At 40.3% G+C, this 27060-nt stretch overlaps 1 protein-coding gene and 1 long non-coding RNA gene across 2 annotated transcripts in view; one reads left to right on the top strand and one right to left on the bottom strand.

Moving 5' to 3' along the window:
* The window catches only part of LOC124054808, a 78000-nt gene that overhangs the window by 43849 nt on the left and 7091 nt on the right, over positions 1–27060 (top strand). The gene's annotated exons all lie outside the window — the stretch shown is intronic.
* Positions 239–3762, bottom strand: LOC124054803 (alpha-2 adrenergic receptor). The gene has a single exon (XM_046381198.1). It carries the CDS (start codon positions 3505–3507, stop codon positions 2119–2121), a length of 1389 nt encoding a protein of 462 aa, XP_046237154.1. The 5' UTR covers positions 3508–3762; the 3' UTR covers positions 239–2118.

Below are 27060 nucleotides of genomic sequence, written 5' to 3'. Positions count from 1 at the left end.
CAGAACAACAAGTGATTTAGTCTGCTGTTGTGCTTTGCCATTTGTCAGCTGTGTTATGAAATATAATGAGGCCTTGTTGGCATGGATACACTCAAAGCATCCAGGTACTTGCTCAGCGAAATCAAACAGTAAAGGATGACATGTCCAACAACATCATGGCAAATACATTTTGTAAAAAATTTGATCCATAAAGTCCTGCCTTTTCCTTTCTTGGCTTCTATAAAGTACAATAAAAAAAAAAGAGTAATTTTCAAGGAAAACTGGTGAAAAAGGCCTGAACCCACTGATGCCCCAAGACCCCACAACTCCAGTAGCCCCTAGACCTCCACAGCATGTGAACCTTTTGGAATAAAACTTTTTCATAAATATTCAGAACTAAAGCACAACACTGACATGGTGAGGGCCTTAAAGTATGTTCTGCTTTATCACCTAATCTTAAAGACATGATTTAACGTACATAAAAATACTGTGCTATGAGTGCTGTTGAGCTTAGCAAGAGTTCCCACATAAAAAGATTAGAAAAACAAAAGAAAAGTTAATTTTTGGTTTCACATGCGACATGAACGCTGGCCTCCAGGGTGAACATCCTGTGTGTCCACCACTTTAACCTCCTACATGTGTGGGCTCTGTAGCTCTTTATAGTATGTCACGTGACATTTGTTTTCTCTGTATTCTTTTCATTTGTGTCTAAGTCACCAGAAAAGCTTGATGAGGTCTAAGTTAAATGACATGTGAAAAGCAAAGAAGACTTTTGGATAACCTGAAGACACACACACCATTTGGTGAAATGAGGCTTGACACAGGCTTTGTTGCAGAGAGTTCAATGAGGAGGTCAGCATCACTCAGGTCTGTACAGTGAATATGCAGCAGGAGCAAACATATGATTAGCTCAGCTTAGACCGAAGAGTGTCAACAAATAGCCTGGCTCTGTATGAAGGTAACAAAATCCACCTACTGACACCTCTAAAGCTCATTAATTAACACTTAGTATCTTGTTTGTTAAATCTGTGCCAAATGTGAAAATGTAAAATCATCACTTTTGCGGTTTTACAGGACCAGTATCTTAACTGGGTCTCCACTCCGCTGACAAAGTCCAGCACATGACATGGACTGCCGTTGCTCCACTTTGGTTTTCCACAGATAAAACAAGCAGAATATAAAGTGAGCTTCAGGGGTGCAATGAGGGAGACTGTGTTGCCCTTGAAGAGAGTCGGGCTGGCTGTTTTCTCTTTGTCTGTGTAGATTCTCGTCCATCCAGGTCAACTGGTGTCGAGCTTAAGTTGGGGCAGCTGGACTTCAGCTTAAAAGCGAAAAACTTAAGTTAACTTAAGCTCTTCTGTGTTTTCTCTTTGCTTCCAGTCTTTATGCTCCAGTTACGTATTTAAAGCACAAGCATGATAAAAGTATCAGTCATCTGATCTTTTTTTGGGCTGCTAGCCTATATTCAGGTAGGACAGCTGGGAGATATTGACAGGAAATGGTGGGAAGAGGGAGTGGAGTGCTGAGGCCTCTCTACACGTGTTGCTTGCTACCGGCTTCTCATCTAACTCACAGCAAGACAGCGTATAAGCCTCAACTGTGCAGTTAAAGCTCTCTCTATAGAAAATGTCAAAATTAATTTTATAACCATCATTATCTCAGTGTTGTGCTTATGTATTTTGCATATGCTTAACTTAATATTCAATCAATGTACAACACGGCAAACATGTAGCCAAGTAGTGTCCTGGCACATAAAGCGTAACAAAAACTGTTCACGTTGCACAGAGGCTGGGAGGAACTGGGGGGCCCCCTGGCAGATAAATCCAGCCGTGGGAGTACAAAGAGCTTCGTCAATGATGATGATACACTATAAAACATTACGGCACACAGTAAAAGGGTGATGCTCACTAATCAGGTTGGTAAAGCCTGTAAAAGCCTGTAATGGAAATGCTGAAGCTTGTGGAGACACCCATAGGTGGCTGGGGGTGTGTACTGCCATGACTGAACAACAATAGGACGGTGAGACGTAACAGTGAATAATGAGGGGCAGGAATAGGCAAAACAAGCTTCTTCTTTTTTTTATTCACTTTGATATTTCCTTCAAGATCGTTACGGTGGAGCAGCAGCTCTGCGTCCGATCTAAAAGGACTTTTTCCATGACTTGCAGAGGATCTTCTGGAAGGCGCGTCTGAAGTCCCGGTTGAAGATGGTGTAGATGGCAGGGTTGAGGGAGCTGTTACAGTAGCCAATCCAGAAGAAGAATTTAAAGAGCGGGTCGGGGATCCTACAGGAGTCTCTGCACACACCGTACAGGCTGTAGCTAAAGAAAAAAGGGAACCAGCACACAACAAACACCCCCATGACCACAGCCAGGACAAATGTAAACCTCTTTTCCCTGGCTTGAGAGACCTTTTTCCTGGCTAAGGAGCTCCGGCGTCGTTTCCTCCTGGAGGCGAAGAGGTCCATGGATTTGTTACTGACTCTGGAGATGCGAGTGGAGTGTTTGGAGAGGGAGCTCTTCTTTTGGCTGGCCCTCTTGGCTGTTTGGGAGTCCTGTTGCTGAGGTTTGTGACCTTTGCCCTCTGAGGAGGAGCTCTCCTCCATGTCAGCATCCTCAGTTTGTTGTCCGATGGTGACGGTGCGTTGGCTGGGCGTAGGTGGGCACTGACAGTGACCGTTTTCTTTCTCGCCATGGAAAGGGGAGGTGGCTTTGCTCAGTCCATTCTCAGTTTGTGTAACACCATCTGGCCTGGGATTTTTTCCTGACATGCTTCTGGTTCTGGTTTTGGCCACCTGGTATATTCTGATATACACCAGGATCATAATTAAGCACGGAGCGAAGAAGGACGCGATGCTGGAGGAGAGGATGTACCAAGTGTCATCATTCAGCTCGCACTGAGGCTGAGAGCTGATATCATTGTTGCTGTCTATAGATATGAGAGGTGGAGATGAGATAAAAGCAGATATAAGCCACACGATTATGATGATGCACTTGACGCGTTTAGGAGTCCGCTTCAGGTTGTACTCTACAGCCTGCGTAACGGACCAGTACCGGTCCAGGCTTATTGCGCACAGATGAACAATAGACGAAGTGCAGAACAAAACATCCAAAGCAAGATAGATACCGCACCAAACTTTTCCAAAATACCAGTAGCCCATAAGTTCATTGGCCAGAGAAAACGGCATCACCAAAGTCGCGACTAGGATGTCCGCGGTGGCGAGAGACACCAGAAAAAGGTTCTGTGGGGCTTTCAGCGCCCTGCTCGTCAACACGGCAATAACCACCAGGATATTTCCAACAACGGTAAAAAGAATGAGAAAACTTACGAGAGCAGCAATGCTGGCTATTGCTGCTAAAGAATATCCACTGTCCAGGCTCCAGGAGGAATTCAGATGGATCACCGTGAACGCGTCCATCGCGCTGGCGTTAAACGAATCCATCCAGGCTGTGTGCGCGGTGTGTATATATATCCTGGTTGAATCTTGGCATGGATTCGCGTTCAGCCCTGTAATGACTGAAGAGTCCATTAAAAACCCGCAGCTCCGCGTTCAGCTGACGACGTGGATACGCGCGCACGAAAAGATCCCCACTCCACGGAGTCTTTGGAGGTTATTTGCAGCCTGTTGATCATTTGTGTTTTAAGATAACTGACTGAAATTTAAAAAGAACAACAATGATCTCCCATGCACCCTATTGTAGCCTCGTCACGCGTCTCCTGCTTGTCAGGAGTTGAGTGCCGTCCAGCCACAGATCTCCCTCCTTCAGCATGGTGCGCTCTCGCTCCAAATGATGCCCCATGTGTTGTTCTCATAAAAACTCCCCCACTGCTGCCCCGCCTCCGCCACAGAGTGTTATTTTCATATTGCTGGTTATGATGAGACTAGGGACAAGACTGTAGTTTATCCCAAATCATTTTAATTAACAAACATTTCTTTTATTATTGGGAACTAATGAAAAACCTGGGGAAATGAATATGCACTCAGCATCATTTTTCCCTCTTTTAAATCACATTTAACTCACTGGAGGTCAGTATTGCTGCACTCAAATTAAAGTCTTTGACACCTCGTGCTGCTCAAAATTGTCTGTAGTCATAAAGCAAAGAGATTGTCAAGCTATTTGAGGTGAAATACAGAAATATACCAACAAGTACCTGATGGGCTGGTGCAGGATTAGATTTTTGGAGCGGCGTGTTTGTGTGGCAGCAGTTCCATGGAAGAGAGTGTGAAAAGTGGATGAAGTTTGAGTCAAAGGATGTTGAAGATGTGAGGCTTGTTGTGATTTTGGAGCTGAGAAGACAAATTGGATTTTCAACAGTCTGCTGCACGTCACCTCTTCCTTCACACGTCCACATTTTTTGGCTCATGTTTCATTGCTCATGCACACACACACATGCAGTGGCTTGAATTGGTCTCAAACATCAGGCAGTGCAGTTCTATAGCATCTATAGCACATATGGGTGATTTCTGTGATCTCTTCTGTTGTGTTAGTCCGTGTCTGTTAGTACCATATGATCAGAGCATGGACCCCTCAGGGACAGGAGCTCATTTTATTGCATATAAACAAAGCATTTACTGTGTAATACTTATGATCGCACAGAAACCCCTTTCTGTTGTTTTCATCTAATAAAACGGTCACTGATGAAAGGAGATGGGACTCTGGTAATCATGATTCTCATAGCTAGCTCTTCACTCTGCAGAACTAACCAGCACTGAGCACTGCACATGCCTGTGATACAAGTCAAGTAGCCACCTTTTTATTTTGTCAAGAGTCATGAGCCAGAAAGGTTGCGAACTTCTCATCGTTAGTACGAATCTCACATCTGATGTTGAACAGATGCATACACATACATTAAAAATTATACATGAAGTGTGTGGCTGCTGCAGTCACAAAAGGACTGTAGTGAAAAGATTGATTAACTGTATTATATTTGAAGTGTATTTGCGCAAGATTACAATGAAGTGACCTTCAGTAGATGGTTGTTCATCACCCCTCAGTCACCTGAATAACATTCATCGTTTTAAGGTATTTTGTTTTGATTCAAGGTTATTCACAAGACAGAGGCATATCCACATGAACAAATGGACAAAACAAGCACTGGCAGCAAATGATGAAATCTGATCTGATGTTTCAATTTGGACTTGACAGTTTTGGGACTGAAAAGAGAAACGAGCTCTCTGTGGCCAACATGTCATGAGGATATCAAGCCCTACAAGCCAAGTCTGCAACTGCAAAGCTTATTGTGACATCTCACAAAGTGTATGAGACCTTAGGAGGATTGTAGTGAGGTATCATTATTTTCACGTAGGAGCCTTTGTGTACATAGTCTGTAATTATTTACTGTTTTGGGGAGGAGTGAAAATTCCATCACAAAAATAGAAAACCAAATGTTGTCCACCAAAGTAGAAATGAGTCCACCAGACAGGAACATTATATAACCTAGTAAACATACAAAAATACTGTGTGGTAATAAAACACTGAGACTATAACACTCAAGGATAGAGCAACAGTGGACAAGTAAAAAATAAATCAAAAAACACTGAAACATAACGGAACAAAAGACTTTTTTAGGCGACAAACCCAAATTGGTCCTTCAGTTTCAAATTCTTCCAAATTGAAGAGTAAATCAAACCTTTAGTTTGTTTAGTCTGTCCGCAGACTCCAACAGGCTTCAGCACCACTTCAGTATCTGTTGCAGAGAGAGGTGAGAGTATGACTCAGTCTTACCTCATCCTGATAACTTGTCCAGGGACTTGAACCAGTGACCTCCGAGCCACTAGCCTGCCTCCATCTGCTTCATCTTGCAGCTCACAGCAGCCTCCATAACATTGCAGCAGCAGGACTGCAGGTCCAGGTTCACCTCCACGAATTCAGAATAGCCAAACAAAAGTTATAATTCATGTCCTTATTGTTACTTTCCCAAGAACTCACAGCACAGTACAGTAATAACAATTTGTAGCTTGAGATTTTGTTTCCACAGTCAGATTGTAGTCACCCTGTCAACATGTGCCTGAATATTGCACTGGATAACCTTTGTTGCGATGTGTATTCCTCAGTTATTGATTGGTGTGTCTTCTCATTTGGATCCTTAGTCAATGTTCTGCTGATACGGCAACGTGACGTAAAGACAACAAACCTTGATAGCAGTTTTGTTTGTGAGAGGAAAAGAGGGTGAGCGGGTGAGCTGTAGGATTTAAGATGTGTTGAGTGTGCGGGTGGTGAAATAAGCCAACAGCCATCACAGGCAATGCAGGTTTGTTTACAGAACCAAGTAATGGTGGGAAATGATGCCTCTGTTCTTATTATTGACTGTGTGTGTAGCTTTCAGTGTGCATCACCTCAGTATAAGGTCTTATTGACAGCAGATACTGTATGCGTCCAAGAAAAAAGTCCAAGGACAATGAATATCTCATCTTTTTGTCTAAGATCGGACTGAATCGTGATGCATCATCCACTAGCCCTGCTCTCAGTAGTGTTTTTTTCTTTAAGATTCCCATAAGGGGACGTGTTTACATGTTAAAAAGTTGCCTTCAGTTTGAACAAGAAAAAGAAATCTGGTGGTGTGGTATAAGAAAGACCTGAACTTCAACCTCTGCGAGCAGGCTACATTAGCTGCTAGCATGGTAAACCTGAATGCATTGTGGGTAATTTAGGCAGAATGTTTTTAACAAGGAAGGAAGGATGCATGGAATAAACAAAATTCTAGCTTATAGATGTCACTTTACAGACGCGAACCCAGTGTCCTGACTTACACCACACTACTTGCATTGTTGTTATATGCACAGAGGGGAAAAATTAAAGCGATGACATAATAAAACCTAATCCTCTCTACTCCAACATAGATCATTACCTTCACACTAAACCCCACTCCTGTTGAAGTCAGCTAAGTAAAAGGCTGCTTTGAAATGAATATGATTTGATGTATTACATAAAATTGCCTTCTGCTCTTTGTTCTCTACATTTCAAGCATAGATGGATTTTTTTTTTCTTGATAATTAGATCACTCTGTGCATCTCTTTACTGGCTCAAACTTGTGCCAGAATACAATTTCAATTCTTTTATGCTTTATGCAACACATAAAATATAAATCTCTTGGTTTGTGTTCTTCTTTTAGACCTTGTATTTCACTTTTTATAGTCAGATTTCAGGGTCTTATTGACCAGATGTTATTATGATGTATAGTTGTTCGTCACTGTGAATTTGTTGACATGATCAGAAAGATACTTTAGTCCTTCTTTGCCGAACAGTTTGGCAACTGTGATCCCAATCATTTGCAAAACTGTCAACTTAGAACTCAGGAGGGAACCAAACGTAGGACTCAGACAGAGTTATGTCTGTAAGAGAGGTTTTTTAAAGAAGAGTTTACGGTTCTGGGTGTCTGATGGCAGATGATGGGATCTCGTGGCAAAAGGGGCAAAGGGGGGGACGATGGAGGAGTGTGGCTGGGCATTAGCGGGGAATGAAGAGAAGCTGGCAGGGGTTAGCTTGGAAACTACGAAGCAGCTGCCAGTCAGGAGGACAGACAGGCGAGGAGGATGATCCACCGAGGATGAGACAATTATCTGGGTGTGAGTGGGAGTAGAGCTGGGGTAGATGTACTGCAGGCGAATGAGCTGATGGGAGGCAGGAGAGTGACGAATGTGGACCACGCCAACACACACAAGCACAGAAAACACCAGATGGAGATGCTAAGGTACGGCCAGATGCAAAACTTTCTCCTCATAGATAAAATGAGCAGCAGCGTCTTTACAACAAGGGTTAATGCAGCATTAACCGGACGTCAGAGCCGAGCAGTTAGTCAAGGAGAGCCGAGTGAACAAGCAGTGTCTGCCGAGGAGTGAGCGGCGTATTGTGAAACAAGCACAAAAGGCACTTCTGAGGCGTGACGGGGAACTGTGAGGGGGAGAGCCGGCTGAGTGAAAGCTCAGCATGAACTCTTATGTTGCCCAATCATTATGTCCGACAAGCCTTGCAGCTCTAATTATACATGTATTTGCAGATAATAATTTATAATTCTTTATTTAATTTGCATATTCTGTGGTAGGAAAACGATTTTGATGTGAGTGCTTCTGAATCATCCACATGAATGAAAAGCACCTCTCCGGCTCATATGGAGCTTTATTAAAAAGAAAGGAGGAACATTAGCAGTTCCTCCCTCAAGCAGAAATTTGCCATTAAGACTTGAATGGTTTAAACACCAAATCTCAGATTATTAGGTCTGTGTGAGCTTTCATGTTTGAGTTTACTGCATCTTCAGTGCTCAGTTGGATTGTCTAAATTAAGCTTTTAAGTCTTCTCCAAACTTACATCCTGACTTATTTAAAATGGGAAATTTCTCATTTATCAAGTCTGCAAAGTGAGCACTGGTCAGTTGCACAGAATGGTATCAGCTTGAGCAGCTCATATTCAGGATAAGGCCCTACTAAGATACATACACAGTAAGGGGATGATGATAACTATTAACAGCAATTTACCGAGCTGAGCAATTTTAACACCTGACTTCTAAAGTAAATGTAATAAATGTCCATGTATAAAATGCATTGTTGGAATGTAAATATGTACAGCAGTCATCTTTCACATTACGTGTGCCACAACTCTTCTTCAGTGAATTTAGAGCAGCATAGTGTGAGGATGGAGGCTTCTCCAGCATGGTTTTCATTGACCAGAAGAGTTTTCATGTATACATTCAGTATTTTGTTCACATCTAATCCACAGATCCGGCGTGAAACGTGTCTCAGCTAACAAACTGTCGATTGTAGAGTTTACTTCATGTCATTTTTAGAGCAGCTGCTGACACATTTTGAAGGCCCGTCACTGGGAAGCATCTGTGTTAGACGTGGAGCCACTCCAAGCTTTGCTTCAATACTGAGCACAGCTACTGACACAGGATCAGATGTCCTGTTGCACCTGGAGAACAGGAGTGCTGTTACACAGCGTTGTAGGAGGAGGAGGAGGAGGACGACGAGGCTCACAGGGATTTAAAATGTCACAGCTGCAGCATGTTTATTTTTTGACTGTTGTTTTGCATGCAACATCATTTCAATACTGGCTCATCATTAGAGCAGGGCCAGGAGAAGTGAAAGCAGGCCAAGTCCAGAAACATCAACATCATCATTTTGACTCTGGTATTCACACTTGCTCAGGCTCTTTCAACAGCAACTCTTAAATGGGCAATGCATAAATAATCACAAAAGCCTCTGAAAATTTTATCTCATATTTGAAGTATTTCTCTCTAGCATTAATTATTTCTGACTAAATTTTAAACCAAACGCCCTCAGTCGTTATTTATCAGGAGTCCAACGCTCAGAAACTTTCCGAAAGCTTCATCAGGAATGTGTGGCTGTGATTTCATACAACACTGACAGACTGACAGAGGCTGACAACATGAGCAAACAACCCACCAACTGTCATCAGATTTGCATTGAAATGTTCCTAAATTCTGATTGGTGCATGGAAGTGTGTGTGCGTGTGTGTGTGTGAGAGAAAGTTTTTCCCAAACCCAAACTTCAAAGGAGCGAGAAGAGGACTGACAAAAAAAAACACAAAAATGTCTCAAGTTAAATAACAGAAACACAAAAATGTCTCAAGTTAAATAAGGGAAACTGTTCCAGCTTTGGCAGAAGGTTGTGTGTTCATGTAGAAGCCCGTCAGCCCGAGTGAGAAGCTAATCGACAGGAAAAAGGTTTTCCGGGCTGTTAAAAGACATTGTGAATTAAAACGATGTGATGCGGCACAGTTCGCTTCCTGTTCCATTTCGTTTCTGTAAAGTTGAACTAATGTATCTTAATGTGGCTTCCATCTGTGACAGGTGCGGATTGCTCCCTAACATGCCACTATGTTTTGCCACTGTAAGTCCTTCAGTTTTTGATAAAACTCTGTCTCTGCCAACACATCCACCAGATCTTCTGAGACGTGAATTCTTTCCCAACACCACAATATCTCCAATGAGCAGGGCTTTTATTCATCTCTGTTGACGAATATTATTTCAGGTTATTAAAAGCATGAATAATTAAGAGATGACCGTGAGTTCAGTCTGCTTCAGTAATGAACCCAGTCATAATGATCAACGAGCCAACTACCCAAGGCAGCCAATAAAACTAATAAGCTACAGGCGATTTAATGCATCATTGCGGGCCATTCAGCATTTCTCTGTACTTTGACAGGAGAGAAACGAGGCACTGGTGCTTCATCCCTACTACTGTTTAGTTTTTTCTTTCTTGTCTAACATAAAACTGTGAACACTACTTTTTTGCTTTAGTTATGCGATCATGTGGTGCCGTTCTTAAATCAGATTAACACACATTAACATCCCGTACACTTAATAGCTGTAAGGTTGGCAACACCAAATTCCTCCTGAGGCATGTAGAAAGTTGCTTTGAAGCTTGTGCCGAATGAATGCAGAGCTGCAGTGATTAGTTGATTAACAGACTAGTAAATTATGGCTAATAATCGACTTTTATAAGGCTCTCAAATGTGTTTTGCTGCTTTTACCGGTGTTGCAATATTGTAAATTGCACTTTGGACTGCTAGTCTTGGATATCATGATGGGAATTTTTCACTGTTTACTGATATTTTATAGACCAAACAGCTGAGTGATTGAGGAAAATGCTGTGCAAATGAACAAAACCAGTAGTTGTTGGTCTAATGAAGGTACCATGTGTAGTCTGCTATACTAAACTTGAAGATGACATAAAGATAGATAGCAGATGGGGGTGGTCTTTTAGGGCTCAGTGGCAAATTTGTGCTCCAGGTCACCCACTAACAGCCAGTCTGATGGGAGTTTGACCTGCCTGACCTGACCACAATTTTGCCTGACTGCCAGAGTGTCACATGGGTCTCCTTGCAAGCAAACACCAGTGGTTTAAACTGGATGCAAAAACCCTGTTTGAGAGGTTGCAGACACGGGGTTATGTTGGCTGCAGCTTTCTGGATGAGCTGCACTTGAGTAAGAACAGACTCGGAAAAGACTGCGAGGAGCTACATCACATATAATGGAGGGTTTGGAAAATGCAGTACAGCAGGCGTTACTTTGCTTTGATCAATAATAATGGCGAGATCTTGTAAGGGAGCGGGATTTTCCCAGACAAGAAGAGCAGCTCAGCTTTGTCCACAGACCAAACCCAGCAGAAATTTTGTAGGGAATTACAGCGCAATACTTTCCCCAAACACAATTCGTTACTGTAATGTCAGGGACGAGAAGATCATATGATTTATGCACATTTTCAAGGCATTTCAAGTGGCTCTCTGCTTCATTAAGATGTCTCACAAAGCAGCCTTTGAGAGAGACTTTTTCTGCCTCTCATTTGTTCCTTAACAGAATGAATACACGAACAGCTCCCAATTTCTCATCACATGACTCTGGTGGAGCTCCACGAATAAATAAGATGGGCAGCGTCCTCTTCATTAACAGTGCAATCGTGACTCAGTGGCGTCTGACTCTGGAAAGTAGCAGCCCGTCTGTGCCTGTTTACTGCAGCTTGCTCTCTCTCAAACAACGTCGGTCATGAAGTCTCTTAAGATTGATATGTTAATGGAAGGAGAGCACCTCAAGCACTCATCCATCATGGACCCAAGGTTGATGCCAGACACTGATATGTTTATTTATTTTCTTTATATCGCACACAAAAGAAGCCAGTGTGTATATCAGCTCAGCACAGGTTGGTCAATCTTTATATCACTGAAGCATTAACAGTCTTATAAACACGCTCGGCTTCTTGGACCGAACTCTTTTCTCTCGCTGTCGTTTAAATCCGAGTCAGGGACAACTGTGACCAAAGAACTCTCAGAACTGAGAAGCTGAATTATATGGCTGGGTGATATAATACAGACCATTAAGTGACCGACTTTTCGCAATCCTCAGACATTTTTCTATATTGTTACACAGCAAGTTATCTTTGTCAAAGGTGCATGTTCTTGTGGGCAAAGCTGAGTCAGTAATAGTCTTATTTTTTGTGGTATTTATTAAATTGAACATAAAATACTATATAATTGTTCATTGCGTTTTCCGATGACAGCTTCACACGCCTTGTTTTGTTGAACCAAGACTATATCATATAAAATATATTTTGTTATACTCTGTGAGACAAAGTAAACCAGCAGTTTCATATTCTGATCACAGTGAACTTTTTTTGTTTTGTGTTTTAATTATTTTTTTGCATGAACTTTTATTTTTTGATCAATGAATGATCAGAATTGAATGACATTGTTTCACTTTACTGGAATGTAAAGCGTGGAGTCTTACAGTGCTTCACAAGCAAGATCAATACTTCATTCTGTCTGATGTCAGTGTCCTTGGACTTGACTAAATAAATTGTGATGGACATTACCGTAACCATGACATCGGCCGTAAACATGCCACGGCTGACTGATGGTTTCTGTCACTGAACAAATAATTTGTTTGAGGAGGTTCATTGCATTTTCCCTTTTTGCAGTTTGCCAGTAAATTGATTTTCAGGTTTGCACCAATAACTTGTTATTGAGTTCTGTCATCAGACCTTATTATCATACACATAAACAAACCTTACTGAAGCCGTGTCACAGAAGTGTTTAGTTATCCAGTCGATCTTCATCAAGTTAAGCTTTGGTATCTAACCACTGTGAGAGCTTTCGAGAATTACTCTGTGTGTGTGTGTTTGACTGTGACATTTAGCCCCACAGTTCATACACATAAATCTCTGAAATATGTTAGTTTAGAGAAGAGAATTTACATAAAAGGATTCATAAACGAGTCAGTGTTTTGTTATTTGGTTAATATGTGTGCACAAACATCTAATCATTTCCTGGACATGCATATCACATTGAGTACAACCTCATGTGTGACGGCGCTTTGCTTTGTTATGATACAATTCAAGCACGCTTGTTAAAAGACTAGCATGCAAATGAAATGTCAGTTCATGTTTTGTTTGGATGCATATTAGCTAATCGCTGCTTACGCTCTCCATTTGCTCTCATTTATATATGAAGGAGATCGGTTCATGCTGGTCTAGCTTTGATAATTCTATGAGTTGTTCTTTAGTCCTTTCTGATTTTTTTTTCCCCCTCTAGCAGTTATTCAAGAGATTAAACCAGCTGTGATTATCTCTGTATTATGCATGCCTTTTCTAATTCAATCAAACACATACAAATTGTCCTTTTCACAGAAGTGTGAGTCACGATGTATGCGTAACACAGAGCTTTGGGGGCCCCTTTGGGCATCAGCGTAACCTTGTTGCATCTTCTCCAGTGATTTGCTCTGTATCACATGTTCCTCATTAGAAACTGCACTGATTCCTCGCTGACCTTCAGAAGATGTGATATTAAAAAATCGTTTTCATTTAATCGTTTTTTTAAAGTGAGTATCTGATTAAGTGTCCTTGAGTCTCCGACCTCGCCGCTCAGAGAGTCACGCCAAGAGAGAATTTCTCTTTTTGAAGATCAATAATTTGATCTTTTTTTAAAAATATAATTAGTATAATTCCTTCCTTTGAGGTGAGTAAAGCAACTGCAAGCTAAATTGAGGAACCTGTGCTATCACATTTCCCTCTGAAATTATAAGTAAGACCTGATGAATAATTGATCAAGCACAGATTTTTTTTCTTTATCTTGGAGGGACACTTACCATATGCCCCGTCTGCTTTGCCGTCACGACCTTCTGAAACGTTCATGTCACTCATCTTAAGCTGTGTTCAGCTTGGGAGCAGAGCAGAGGACAAAAAAGATCCTTGTTGAATGGCTTCGTTAGTGAGAGAATAAGCAAAGAGAATTCCCTGCAGATTATAAAATCCAGAGCGAAAATCATTTTTGACTGAAAAATAAAGACGGCCGCGGCATGGCGTGACATAATTTTGTTTGTTTCTTGTTACTGCCTAGTTTCAAGATGTTAAACAAAAAGTTGTTTTAAAAGCTACACTAATAATTTTTTTTATCAAGGCTAATTATCCAATGTTACCCTCAGCTCTGAGGAGAGTTTTAGCATCTTTGAGCTCATTGTTTTGGTTTAAGGGTTCACAGTGTCAGTGTTTTTGTTAGAGATTATCGTTTTGCTTCGGTGTGGCCAAACAATCAGTGAAGGTGTACACATTTAAAAATTTGCCACATAAAGACGCTTTGTGTTCAATATTTCAGCAATAGATGTGCTTACAAAATACTGCAAGTGTTATGAAGACACTGTAATAAAACAATACGCAGTTGTGAAAATATCAGAAACTTATTCTTCGTCTAACCAGCGAAAACCCGTCTGTGTAATGAAAAATTGGTCTATACTGAAGTTTACTTAGCAACCTTATATTTCATAATCAATCATAATTGCCTGTGTTTGCCCATCAGTTCACTGTGACAGGCATGAAAGTGATCAATGAGTGATGGAGTTCAAAATATACTTCATATCTGACAAGCCGTGAGTAAAATAGATGTAAAATCCAATAGGATTTCGCTCTAGTAATGTTTCACAGTCTTGCAGGCAGATAATTGATTGTTCAAGAACATTAAATTTTAAGACCAACTGCAGCATCACGGGCCATTCTCCATGAACCTGGACGAGGCCTCAAACACCCCCTGAATATGGTGTTGGATGTCATATGTTGTGAGCTCAAGGGTGTGTGTGTGTGTGCTTCTGTTTAAACTGACAAATCACAAGAGGGCCAGTACCTGCCTTGCTTTTCACTGCCAAACTGTCAAAAGTCAGGTTGATTTCCATGAGAACTCAACTTACGAGAGCAGACCAGAAATGTGGCGGCTGCTTTGTCCGCCTCCTGCTTAGTACATGCAGATGCTGTTCTTTGCTTCTGCCTGTGTTTTTGCTTCTCATTGGCGGCTTCCTGTACAACTCTTGCTTGTTGAATTGAATTCGCACACAAGCACTTGCATTGTGCAAATGGCAGTTAACATCTCTGTGTGTGAAATCACATAATTTGCTCCTGAGCGTGTTTTATCGAGCTCATGACTTATGACATAAATCTAAGACTATAACTGATAGCTCCAGCATTAAATCCACTAGGCATAAAATGGGATCAAAACAAAACAAAAAGCCTATAACATCGTTCTCATATTATGTACATGTGAGGCAAAGCGGAAAAGATGGGACGGAGATGGTGTGAGTGCAGTTCAGCTTGAGGTCAGATGGTTTTCACTTGCCTCATTGAATCCAGTCGGTCATCTGATAAACAAAGAGAGGTGGTCATGGTCATAGTGATGGAGATGCATTTCAATAAATGCAAGCTGTAATTTGGACAGAGACTTGTAGTTTGTTGTCTGAGGAGTAAATCTGTAATTTTTCTTGTTAATTTGAAACATATTGAAATCTAATTTTGTTTGCAGTTTTTACCATGGTTTATTGTAATTCTTAGCATAATTTAGAACCCATCAAACCCCTCCCTCAAACAGCAATTGTCCAATCAGAGCTTCACAACCATAACTAAGCATAACGGCTACCAGAGGGGACAGTTTAGCAAAATGTCAGTCAATGTGAGCCAACCTTTAAAAGCTTCAGAGTTCGTTAATAACTTACATTCAGATGTTGATGCTGCTATTAGTGTATGACACATTTTTAACACACTTTTGCGTCTGTCAACATTGCCCATATTAGCAAAGAATGTAGAGTTGCAGCTGGAGATACAAAGCTACGCAGAGTTTGATTTGTATTGACAAAAAAACAACTTTGAGAGAAGAGTTGTGAATCATCTTTCTGAGTTTTTAAGGTTCAAGGTGGCTTTTATTGTATCCTGAAAGGGAAGAAAATGTCTTGCATTAAAGAAATATATGCACAAAGAACACACTCTGAAATTACTTGTCACAAAAAGCTATACTCTATCAAGTCAAACAGATATATCTTCTTTAAAAAGTTCATTTAGATTTGAAGAATACCAACCAAAGAGCCTTAAAGAAATGTCACACACACACTTACATAAACACTGCTGTGATGTTCAAACAACATAATTTGTGACAATCATGTCTTTAAAGCTTCAAATGTAATTACGCTCTAACTTCAGTCTTCTTCAAAGCCTCTGAGTTACTCATTATGGGAAGAGAGTCGAAATGCAAAGATTTCCAGAAAGTAATTGAGGATTTATGCGGTGTGGGGGGGCGGCTGGTCAGTGTCATACCCTGACATTATTCTTTCACTATGGGCAGGAACAGAAGCTAATGCAAACAAGGCTGACTGCTTTGTAGCAGCACTTATCAGTTCACTGAGCTGTGAGCTGCTCAGCCATGCCATACATCAGTGAATCCTCTGAACATCTGTGCAAATAATGTCTGGCACTGCGTGAAAATGAAATAATGAATCGCCGCCGTCCCTCTGATGTATCCACAACTCTATCTAATCGTTCGCAGTAAGCCTCTTGCTTGGATCACTTGAGCGAGCAGAGAAAAAAGAACATGTGCAGCAGGACTTGCTCCAAATCGCTGTTTCCTGAAAGGCAAAAAAGCCGCCCCACAAATTGAATTCTGCTTGCCACAATAGCTCATTCTGATGTTAATGAAACACTTGGAAAGTGACGGTTAATATATCTTTGATTCTGCCGCCTACATTAGTAAGACTTGAGCTGAACTTGAGTTTGACTGCTGTTGCATCACTGAAAATTTACTTGAATGCGTATACTGGGTTTAAAGGTCTCTTAATTGATTCCAAGATGCAATTTATTATTAGGGCTGTCAAAACCTCTTATGAAGCATATTTATTAGTAATTGAAACAGCACAAGTACAGGCTGAGAAATCACCACATTATACTCCTAAATGTTAGACAGCTGCAACGGAGAGATGCAGAACAAGAAAGTATTTTCATCACATCAAAGTATAATCAGTCCTCAAGTCAGTATATATGTAAAATAATCAGTATTCAAGGACTTAAATACAAAATACTTAGCCGCACTTCACAAAGTAGTAGGAGAGAAAAAGATGACCTTTGATTGGCATATTCACCCGTGTAGAGGAACTGATTTGTCTCAACGCAGTTAATTTGTATTAAACAGGCTGTACAGCCACTCCAGCGGCTGCGTGTTGTTAAGCACAGCCGTGCTTTGAACGAAATGCTAATGTTCACTGGTTCGTACTGTGGAGAAAAACAAACAGGCTTGAGAAGAGATTTAATGTAACAAGGTCTGGATTTGAGAATTTTTTTTTTTTTAAAACAGGCTCCTGACTATTTAGGGTTTTATGGTGAAAATGTGAAATGAGCTTATTTTTTTCTAAATCCATCTTGTCATGAAAACTCGCTGATAACAAATTTATTCGACATGCCTCAGGCCTGATGAGAGAGATGTGCTCAGCTTATTATTAGTTGTTTAGGCCTGATATGACTCTTTATTTAAAACATCACAGTGATGAGCCTTTTTACATTATTATCATTTTTTGTTGCACATCATGTCAGTCCATGTCTACAGTGTTGCATACTCTGCATGATTTGCCCAAACAACATGTAATTGTGTGCTGAAGACCTTTCATGCGAGCAGAAATGCCACGAATTCTAAATTTGTCCCCCTTTTATGAGGCCACGCAAGATACTTTAATGCCTTAGAGCATTTTCTAGGCATCCCTGAGGGCAGAGTCCTTAATTGAAATAGACAAGGAGAACAAGAGATTGGTAGGGAGTGCATAAGAGGTTAGAGTGCTTCATCTTCTTCAACCAATCAAGTGCAGTATAAATGTCAAGCCCTGGAAAGGCCAGGCTCAGAAATGAAAATAGCTGTTGACTCCTTGAAATGTCAGATAATACTTTGTATCGTTGTGGGATGAGCATATGTTAGAAATTCTAAGAAAATAAATAATTAACATACATAACCTCAGCCAATTTTTCTGAAAATTTCCCTCACTGAAAACCTGTGATAAATACATGCTCTTAAGTACTCGGTAATTGGCTCAGATTCACCACTCCAAGAAATTAAAGGTTTGATGTAGACTTTTAGGCATTGAGACAAGATGAACTACTGTGGAATCGTAAGCACAATGAATCCCTGTTATATTTTCCATGTAGCTCAGGTCAGGTAGCGTGGAGGACAAGCTGTAATTGCAAAACAAAGCTGCAATGAAAGACAAGTAAATAATTTATTGTTATGTCTTGGCACTTATTAACCTCAGAAAACACTTTGAGCCTCCTCTGCTCATGTGAAGAAGATAAATGAGTTTCCCCTTGTATTTCAAATTTGGGGTTGAAAACTTTGCTACTTTAAAATCCTTTCACTCCAGTTTAACTATCAAATACACATCTTGGTCCTTAATGACCCAGGACTGGATTACACCCTTCTTGTTTTGCTCATTTCATGCAATTACGCTCTCAACACTCTGGTGTTATCTGCTATTTGTCTGAAATGACAATCTGGTGTCAAATGGACAAACACCATAAAAGGCCTTGTTCTCCTAAGAAACCTGAGGGATATAAGAGTGTGTTTTATTATTCAGTTCGTTGTTGTCTCAGTGCTACTATGAATAAACACATGGGTGTCAGGTTTAGCGGCATGTTCTTTGATACTGGAGGGTTTTGATGACAGTAGCTCTTAAGATGAAAATGTACATGAGGTTACTGATGATGACGACTTTGTACCACTCATGAATCAGATTATTCAAAAGCATGAGAATGACAAACAATGAGATACCATCCAAGTAGCAATATAACACTAACCTTTATACATGTAACTGTCCAAAAGAAGTGAGGGCTGATGATGATCATGCAGCTGCCTCAGCTGCTTCAGCTTTGCTGTTATGAACATGCAAGTTGTTCTCCTGGCCAAATTTACTTGGGAAGCCAGACGACCTCACAACTGATGCACTTTCCTGGAAAACCTTAGGCTCGTGGTGCTGTAGCCATGACTTCCAAAAGCTAATGGATGCTCTTAAAGTCTTTAGTTTGTCCTGAAACTGTCAGCTAGTGACTGTGATTTTCGAATACAGTTTTGAATTACTGTGCTGAATTATCAGTGTTTGGTAGATGCCAGACTGAGCCTTTGTGTACAATTGTACAGCATTAAGATTAAATATAATAGTCCACACTGAGAAATACTAATGAATTATGGAAAAAAATAGTATTTTTCTGGCATCTATGCACGGTTGTAATCATTTCATGTACGTGTCCCATCAAATGAACGTGCAGGAGCATCAGCAGTAACTTAACGCAGCTCAGAAACAGCTGCAAGAGGCTGAGGCAGTAAGGTTGAGGCAGGATGTTGCTCTGCAAAGGTAACTGTTAAGATAACTATCCTGAAATTGGAAAAACTTCCATCAGTAAAGTAAGCAGTTTTAGGATTTCTGCAAACAGAAGTTGCCTCCTGATAGTTAGGTATTTTGCCAGTTCTTAAGGAAACAAAGTATTTGACCAAGTTATTCTCTTAAAAAAAAAAAAAAGTCTCCTAGCTGCTTCCCCATCTGAGAGCTATAGATTGAGGTTCTGTAATTCTCTAAACCCTCCCTGGTACAAACAGCAGTTTGACTTAAGTGCTAAACCATGTCTGAGCAAAGATAAGTCAAACCGTTACGTCGGAGGATCAACAGTCAAGAGCTTTTCTTGCTCACAGAAGGGACAAGAGTCCATCTGCTCTTTGGTGGCTTTGGAAAGGGTCGCCGCTATCTTTCCCTCAAGATTAAAAAAGCTTTTGGCTATTGTGTTTACAGGCGTCTACAGCAGTTTCTAGAACTTTTCACTTCTTATAAGCTTCTGCTATGAGTTCACCAACCCCACAAGGTTGGAGTTTGTCTTTGTAAATGAAGGATTTGACTTATTGTGTACAGTCTTTAAAAACTGGGATATTAAGTTTTGAACATACTTATTGATTGTTGGAAACTAAATGAATAACTTTTCTATAACTGTTGAGCTTCATTATATTAAAAAGAAAAATCCTCTTTTTCCTAATAAGCATTTTTTGCTCACTTGAGCATCAGTAATCCCAAAGCATAACCCAATCCTTCCAAGTCAAAGCATATTCAGTATGTTCCCTGTCTTGATGCTGCTGCTTTCATGTTTGCCTCAAGGACTCTTGAGAGATGGGTTGGGTTAAAAGACGGTCAAAGGTCAACCTTTGAAGAGCTGGTGCATCTGCGCCTGTCCTCGGACGCCCTTCCAAACTGCCACGGTGGCTGTCGTCTTGAGAACTCTCCTGCTGTTCCCTGCTTATCGTTTCCTGCTGAACAAAGGACAAGCAAAGGATGCATCATTTGCAGGCCTGCACACATGGGAATCTCCAAGTGCTGATGTGTGACAAATTTCCTGAAGGAGTGAATGTAGTCGTTTTCTTTTTATAATCAGTGCTTGATGCATTTTCCCACTGTGTTCAGAACATTAAAAACTCACATGGTTCAGCATGCGGACAGCGTGGCTGATGAGAGTCAACATTTTTATTTTGGATGAGATGTTTTCACCTACACCACTTAAGCATTAATGAGTAATGGCCATGTTTTGACCACAGATAGCTCCACCATCTGGCTCCTCACCAGTGAAATGACAGCTTTGGTTGTTTTGCAACACTTAAAAATGATTTAGTTTAAGGGAGTCCTCCTGTGGCCCCATGAAAAATGAATGTTCTCTCACAGAAGCAAAGGTGGACCTAGCATGAAGTCATTAGAAAGAGTCTGAGTCTAAGCTGATAACCAATGCTGGTGTCTTTTAACCATGACCTCAATCTTCCTACCCCAAAACAAGTTGTTATTTTGACCATGGCCGCCATCTTTCTCTTTACCCAAGTAGTTTTAATTAGCTAAATTTTACCCAACATTAATTCTCACCACCATTCAAAAACATCTGAAAAGTTTTCACGATTGTCATGTCGTGAGGACTTGTTGTGCTGTTATCGATGCAATAACATAACAACCTTATTTTATCGTTTAAGTATGAGGTTGAAACTGGCAGACTGTGCACCTAAAACCAGCCAAGACTTCATCCTCAAAATCTGTGGAGGAAATATAGTGCCAGATTGCATTGTTTAAACCCCAAAAGCTTAATGTATACACTGCAGTTTATGGAGTGTTGGACAGCTTGTAGGGGATTAAGCTTTAGGTGGGAACAGAGGAGGGGGTTCCTGGATGTTGAAAACAATGCTGAGATTTCTTCATGTGATGCCATTAATTCATCCAGAAAACTGGAGTTGTAAACTGGTGAATGTGAGTCCTCGTCTTATCGTTGTGTTGATGTTCGATGGGACACGCTGATGTTCTCTGTTCAGTTAGTCTTTGAATTTGGCCTCAGTCAATGTTCACCTTGAGTTGTAGCACAAAGGAAAATAACAGTGAGGATATAATAGATTTGTAATGGCAGGACTTCTGTGCAGAGAAGGAAAGAAAGTTTGAGGGAACTGCATGTACAGTACATTTATTATAAACTAATTAGTGATATTAAAAATTAACAACACTTTGATATAAAAATCAGACTCATATTCATAGTTTTGGAAATGACCCAAAGATCTAACTTCTCTGGAGGCAGTATTTAGTGATAATTAGTTTGAAATCATGTCATTAAAAGGAAAATAAAGAGCAGCACAGAGTGGCCTCGTTTGACACCATTCACAATTAAACACTCAAAAACTTTATTTTACAATATTTCTTTATTATTTAATTATCTATTTTCTTTTTGGTTTTTTTAATCAGTAGACCAGTGTATCCAGAGGGAAGTGCTGTATTTCAGTTTTTACTTTCTACATGGCCAAATATCAAATATTTAGTTTTATAATTAATATTTGATCAGCTGATCAGTACTTTTCTCCTTTTTAGTTTGTTGTAAGACTTGTAGCTGTACTTTCTGATACTTTCAGTTTTAACAGTCCTACTCATCTATTCAGTAGTTTGTTTTTTCCTTGTATATAAATGTATGAATCAAGCTTTTTGTGAGCCTAATACCCTATCAGGTATTATTCCAGTATCTTTGCCTCTTGCTTGCGAAAGCTTCTTTGGTAAACCAACCAATCTCTGGCAGGAGAAAAAAGAAAAAAAAGAGAACATTGAGGCAAAACACGCACAAAATATCCACCAAACCTATTCAGGGACTTTGGTTTAGAACCCCTGATCTCAACATTTTTTTGCAGAAATGGAAAAAGAATTACCGCCCACTGTTGCAAACGGCTCCTGATAGCTGCTGACAGATTGCTTGCCAGCATTAAGGTTATTGAGAGGCCCTTGCATGCAGGGTCATCCCTCGCATACTGCAGAGGTACAGTCTGCTCTACAGAGATGGTTTCCTGGCCCAGAGTGGGGACAGCCGTATCGATTCTGTCCCCCTCCTTCAATCCATTATCAAGTCTCTGTCAGGACAGACAGGAAGCCTGCGGTTATCTGATTTCTCGTTTTATAAGCAGGCTGGAAAACAGCCGCCAAACTTTGCAATCATAACGGGGTGGTCTCTGTAGCAGTGATTTCATTCATGACACTCACAGAAACATAATCATCACTTTCCCCCCCTCGTACACACACACACTTGCACAAACACACATGTACCTGGGAGCTGGTGTTTTTATTCTGGTACTGCTGATTGCAAAGCAGAGCAATAGATGACAACTACAGTCCTGAGGCCTGGTGTCTTAATTACACTGCTAAGTCTGGTGATTGTTGGATAATGACTTTGTCTTTCTTTTGCTTTTTGCAACTTTATTTACTTGATGAGGAACTTTTCATAACTTTCATGTTTCCACGCTTTGCTAGATATTTGCTAGTGATATTGGAGTAGTACTGATCTTCTCTTTTCATTCTACCGTATTTACATATACTCACGTACTCACTCATGTACCGTAGTTTATAAGCTTTACAGCAGTGCTGTAAAAACAAAAAATTAAAAAAGTATATAAATATAAAAGTGTATATATATATTTTAATTTTTGCTTTTTATATAGATAGATAGATATATACACTGTGCATATATATATATAGTGGATCCTCCTATGACATAACAATAATACCGATGGCCATAGACACTCATTAGTTTTATTTTATAAGGCGTATTTTCTACATCTCCCATGGATCAGCGGCTCCATGAGTGTGCAGTGAAACAGTGAAAGCTAATCAATGTGAAATACGACTGTGGTTTCGGTCTTCTGTTTTGCTACCACGCTATGTCAATATCCCTCCTGTAAGTGAACACCCATTATCTTTCATCAACATGGCATGTCAATATTTCTTTGTGAAACCGTGGATCAGAATCCACTGGTTACAATCACCCACGAGAGTGTTCAACACAAGCCGTTAGAGGTGCCGTCTCGTTGCACAGGTCCACCATCCAAATCTGTTTGTTTGAGGCGGCATGCTGTGACAACACCCACTCGTGCTCTCTTGTGTGCAAGCGAAGAGAAAAGATGAGAAATTTAAGTGGCTTTTAAAGCACTGCAGTTTGAATGAATTGACATTTAACTAAAAGCAGCACTGAGCTCCCAGTGCATCATACTAGTCTTAAATCAACTGTGACAGAAATGATGGGTGTCACACTGTGTTACTGTTTCATTCACTGCTTTTCCTGCACTTAATGTTTTCTCAGGTGCATCATCACACACCACACACACAGTGGAAACATCATTCCATTCTATAGCCTAATCTCTGATTAAATAAAACAATTGATATATGGAAAGAACAGACACAGAGTCCACTAAAGTGGGAGTGAGGCTGCGTGTTTTTATACTGTAAAAGGAACAAGCAAAAAACCTGTAAGAGTTAAAACTACGTGTCTGTGGTTTTGCCCTTGTGTTTACTGATGTTTCACTCTGATTTTCAATTAAAGAGGCTGATTATTTTTGACTTTAAAAAAAAAAGACAAAAAAGGAATCTGACTTGACATCATTGCTAACTCTTACACTTAATGGCAAGCTTTCCTAAGGGATCTGGTCTTTGTCTGCATTGTCTTTCTTAAACGAAATTATAGAAACATAAGCAACATTTTACTGAAGCAGAGCCCAGACTGATGGAATAGCTTATTCTTGATGTACTCAATAGAATTTTAGTTATTTTTAATACTGTATTAATACTACCAAAAAAAAAAAATCCCAAGACTTTTCAGTGTCAAGGAAGTGTCATTTGTCTAGTATGCTGCAATTTCAAATGTGAAAGGAAAGCACAGACAACTGAGTATAAAGTACTGACATCTGATGTTTTGTAGTGAGTGCTGTTAGTTTGGAGAAATGACCTCAGCTCAACTTCTGTACTTGAGTCACTCCATTATTCAATAGTTTACACCACAGACACAATTTATTATTTATATCGTAATAAATTGAGTCCAGAACTTGAGCAATTGTTCTCGTTTTCAGGGGCCGTTTGAGTATATCTTATGGAAGGTTTTAAATGATGCCACAGATATTTTGATTTAAGCATTAGGTAAAATGATAAACGCTTAAGAAGCATCTGCCATGAGACCATTAGCTTAGCTTAGCTTAGCTTAATGGTCACTACTGTTACTTCCTGGAGTCTTACTGTCACCATGTTTTGAATAAATAAAACATATAAGACATAATGGTTTAATTAGTGAGCTTTAATGTTGCTGGTCACCAGATTTGTTCAGCTTTGGAAGGAACCTGGCTCAGTGTTTCCCCTTTTTTAAGTTGAACGTTTATGGTATGCTAAGCAAAGCTAATTGGTTGCTGGCTGTAGCTTCATAATTACCTTGCAGACATCAGAGAATAGTATCAATAGTCTCATCTAAGTCTTGGCAAGAGAGGCAGTGTTTCCTAAAATGTTGAGGTATTCTTTTAAATACGACTTGTTAAGCAGCTAAACCCCAGCCATCAGTGCAGCCCTGCACAGGAAGCAGAGATGTGACATGAAAAGGGGACCTGAGTGAATGATCCACATCCAGTTCAGCTTTGTGAATCCCAGCTGGCTGAGACCAAATGAGATGAATGAACCCGTCTTGCATTTCAAACAGACAATAGAGCAAAAAGATGCCCTGCGGGTTCGAGTTTCCCTCCTGGATTAGAAGTGTCATCATAACATTGTCGGATTTGCACAGGAGTATTACAGTATCTGCACACAGGTCGAGTCACAGGTACTGACTATGCTGAGATAATCTTGCCAGCATTTTGCTGAGCAATGGTTATCTATTTTTCACAGCCTACAACCTTGTGACTCATCTGAAAAATATCAAACCTTGTGTGTGTTAAGTGTTTCATTTGACTCTGGGTGGAAGAGCTTATCAAAGGTCACATTTTCTGCTCCCCATAGAAGTGCAAGGTCAGCTTTTAACCTCATCAACCTCTGTTCTCCAGATTATACCATTAATTAAATAACTGTCTCTGACTAAAACAACCATCTTTGGTAATAATCATGCAAAGAGAAAGATTATAGGCAACTGTTAGAGCCATGAAGCCCAGAGCAGAGAAGGAAGTACTGCTAATACCAATACTATATATCATTTAGCCATTCAACCAGCCAGACAGATAAAAGTGTGTTTTCCTGAGGAGGTCATACTCTGTCTGTCTGTGTCAGACATAATGTGACGCAGCACCAAGGCCTCTGCTCTGGTACTGCTCCTGTTGATGCTTTATCCCATGTTTAGATCAGACTCTCCAGACCTCCTAATTTCAGCATGTCAGGGTCTTGCTTTAAGGGGGCACATGAAGCGCCACATGCTCCATTTTGTGGTACAAAATGCATCATGTGAGCGAGGTGCATCTCGGTGTACCAACTGCCGCTTCCATAATGATAAATGGGACTTCACGCCACAAAAGCAGGAAGATTAATTTGGGATAATTAGAATGTAATTACAATATCATTACCGCCCTATTTACATAAGTGAAAACTGACCGGAATTTCCTTTGAAAAAATGCATTTTGTGCACGAATGATAGTCAGGACATTAGTCTTAGTAGGAGCTCTGGACCATGCTTTTCTTGCTTTTCTTCCCTGATACAGTGCAAACTTTAGCCCAATATTTAAAAACTTGTTTTTTCTTGTTAACTGCTGATTTCAGAACATCTTCAATTACTTTTAACCATATAACTCTCTGAAATGGCAATCAACACATAAAGCAAACCACTGGGCTGGAAAAGCAAGCTGGAATGTTTCCTTCTTGCTCCTTCTCACATCCCTTTTGAAAAAGAGATAAATTTTCTCTCACTCCCAAAATCAGTAAGTCATTTAAGGGATAATTTGCATCGTGCTGAGTTGAGTCCTACTGTGTCACACAGCCCCTCACAGTGTGTAACTGCTTTGCATTTTAAAGCAGCTTTTCTCACACATTTCTGACATCCTGCAAAACACAGACAGTACAGATTATTGAGGATAAAATGGAGACAGCAAGACAAGGTTAAAGCGAGGTTAGGTGAGAGAAGCTAATGGCAAAGAACAGAAAATGGTAAGAAACAGGAAAGAAGCTACGCACATGCTGGTATATCTACAATCCTCTGACTGTAGTTCAGCAGCAGGATTATCATGTTTAGCCATCAGCATTTTCTCTGAACAAAGGACTAATGAAAATCAATAGATGGTAAAGACAAAGGTAAAAAAAACAAACAAACAAAAAAAAACAGCTGTATAAGTTCACTTGTGCCAGGGTAATAATGTCACTAATTGGATTGCTATTGTTGCACTTGTCCTCTGAGCCACTTGATGCATTTAGTTGTTTTTTCCTCCTCTTGGTAACAATCACAGATGAGCATCAAATTATCAAGCTGAAGTGTTTGTGTTTGGCTGGACATTCATTGTTGTTAACTGCTCTAACAGATAAAGAACTGTCCCCATTTGGTGCATTATGCAACCCACACCCAAACAAGACTCACTACAACAACACAGCTCATTCCAGTGTGTCACAGAAAGGAGGAGGAGGAGGTCAGAAACAAAGTGCTTTCGCTGAAATATTCCCTTTATAAAAGGTAAAAAGCGACAATGCAGCATCTGTTGGTCCGTTTCACACGATTTCTTGCAGAGATGTGGCAGATTTAAAAACCTCAAATGTGTTACTCACCTGAGCTGAGACGGTCCAATCAATATCTGACATTGTGATCATGTCTCCCAAAGCTGTAAGTGAGTGAATCATAACAACAGATTAGGAGCAGCAGCCTGGAGCATCTTAACAGATAATGAGAGATTGAGAAATGAAAGATTGAATTTGTTGGCTGGAGCGATGGCGTCCAAATGTCCTTTATGTCACAGTGTTATCAGGACCAACACAGAACATTTAGCTTCCAGAAAACCTCGCCTCCTCCTTTTCAATCATG

Source organism: Scatophagus argus, chromosome 23 (assembly GCF_020382885.2).
Source record: "Scatophagus argus isolate fScaArg1 chromosome 23, fScaArg1.pri, whole genome shotgun sequence".
Classification (NCBI taxonomy): Eukaryota; Metazoa; Chordata; class Actinopteri; family Scatophagidae; genus Scatophagus; species Scatophagus argus.
Note: the sequence above shows the minus strand (reverse complement) of the source record. Positions and strands in the feature narration are given on the sequence as shown.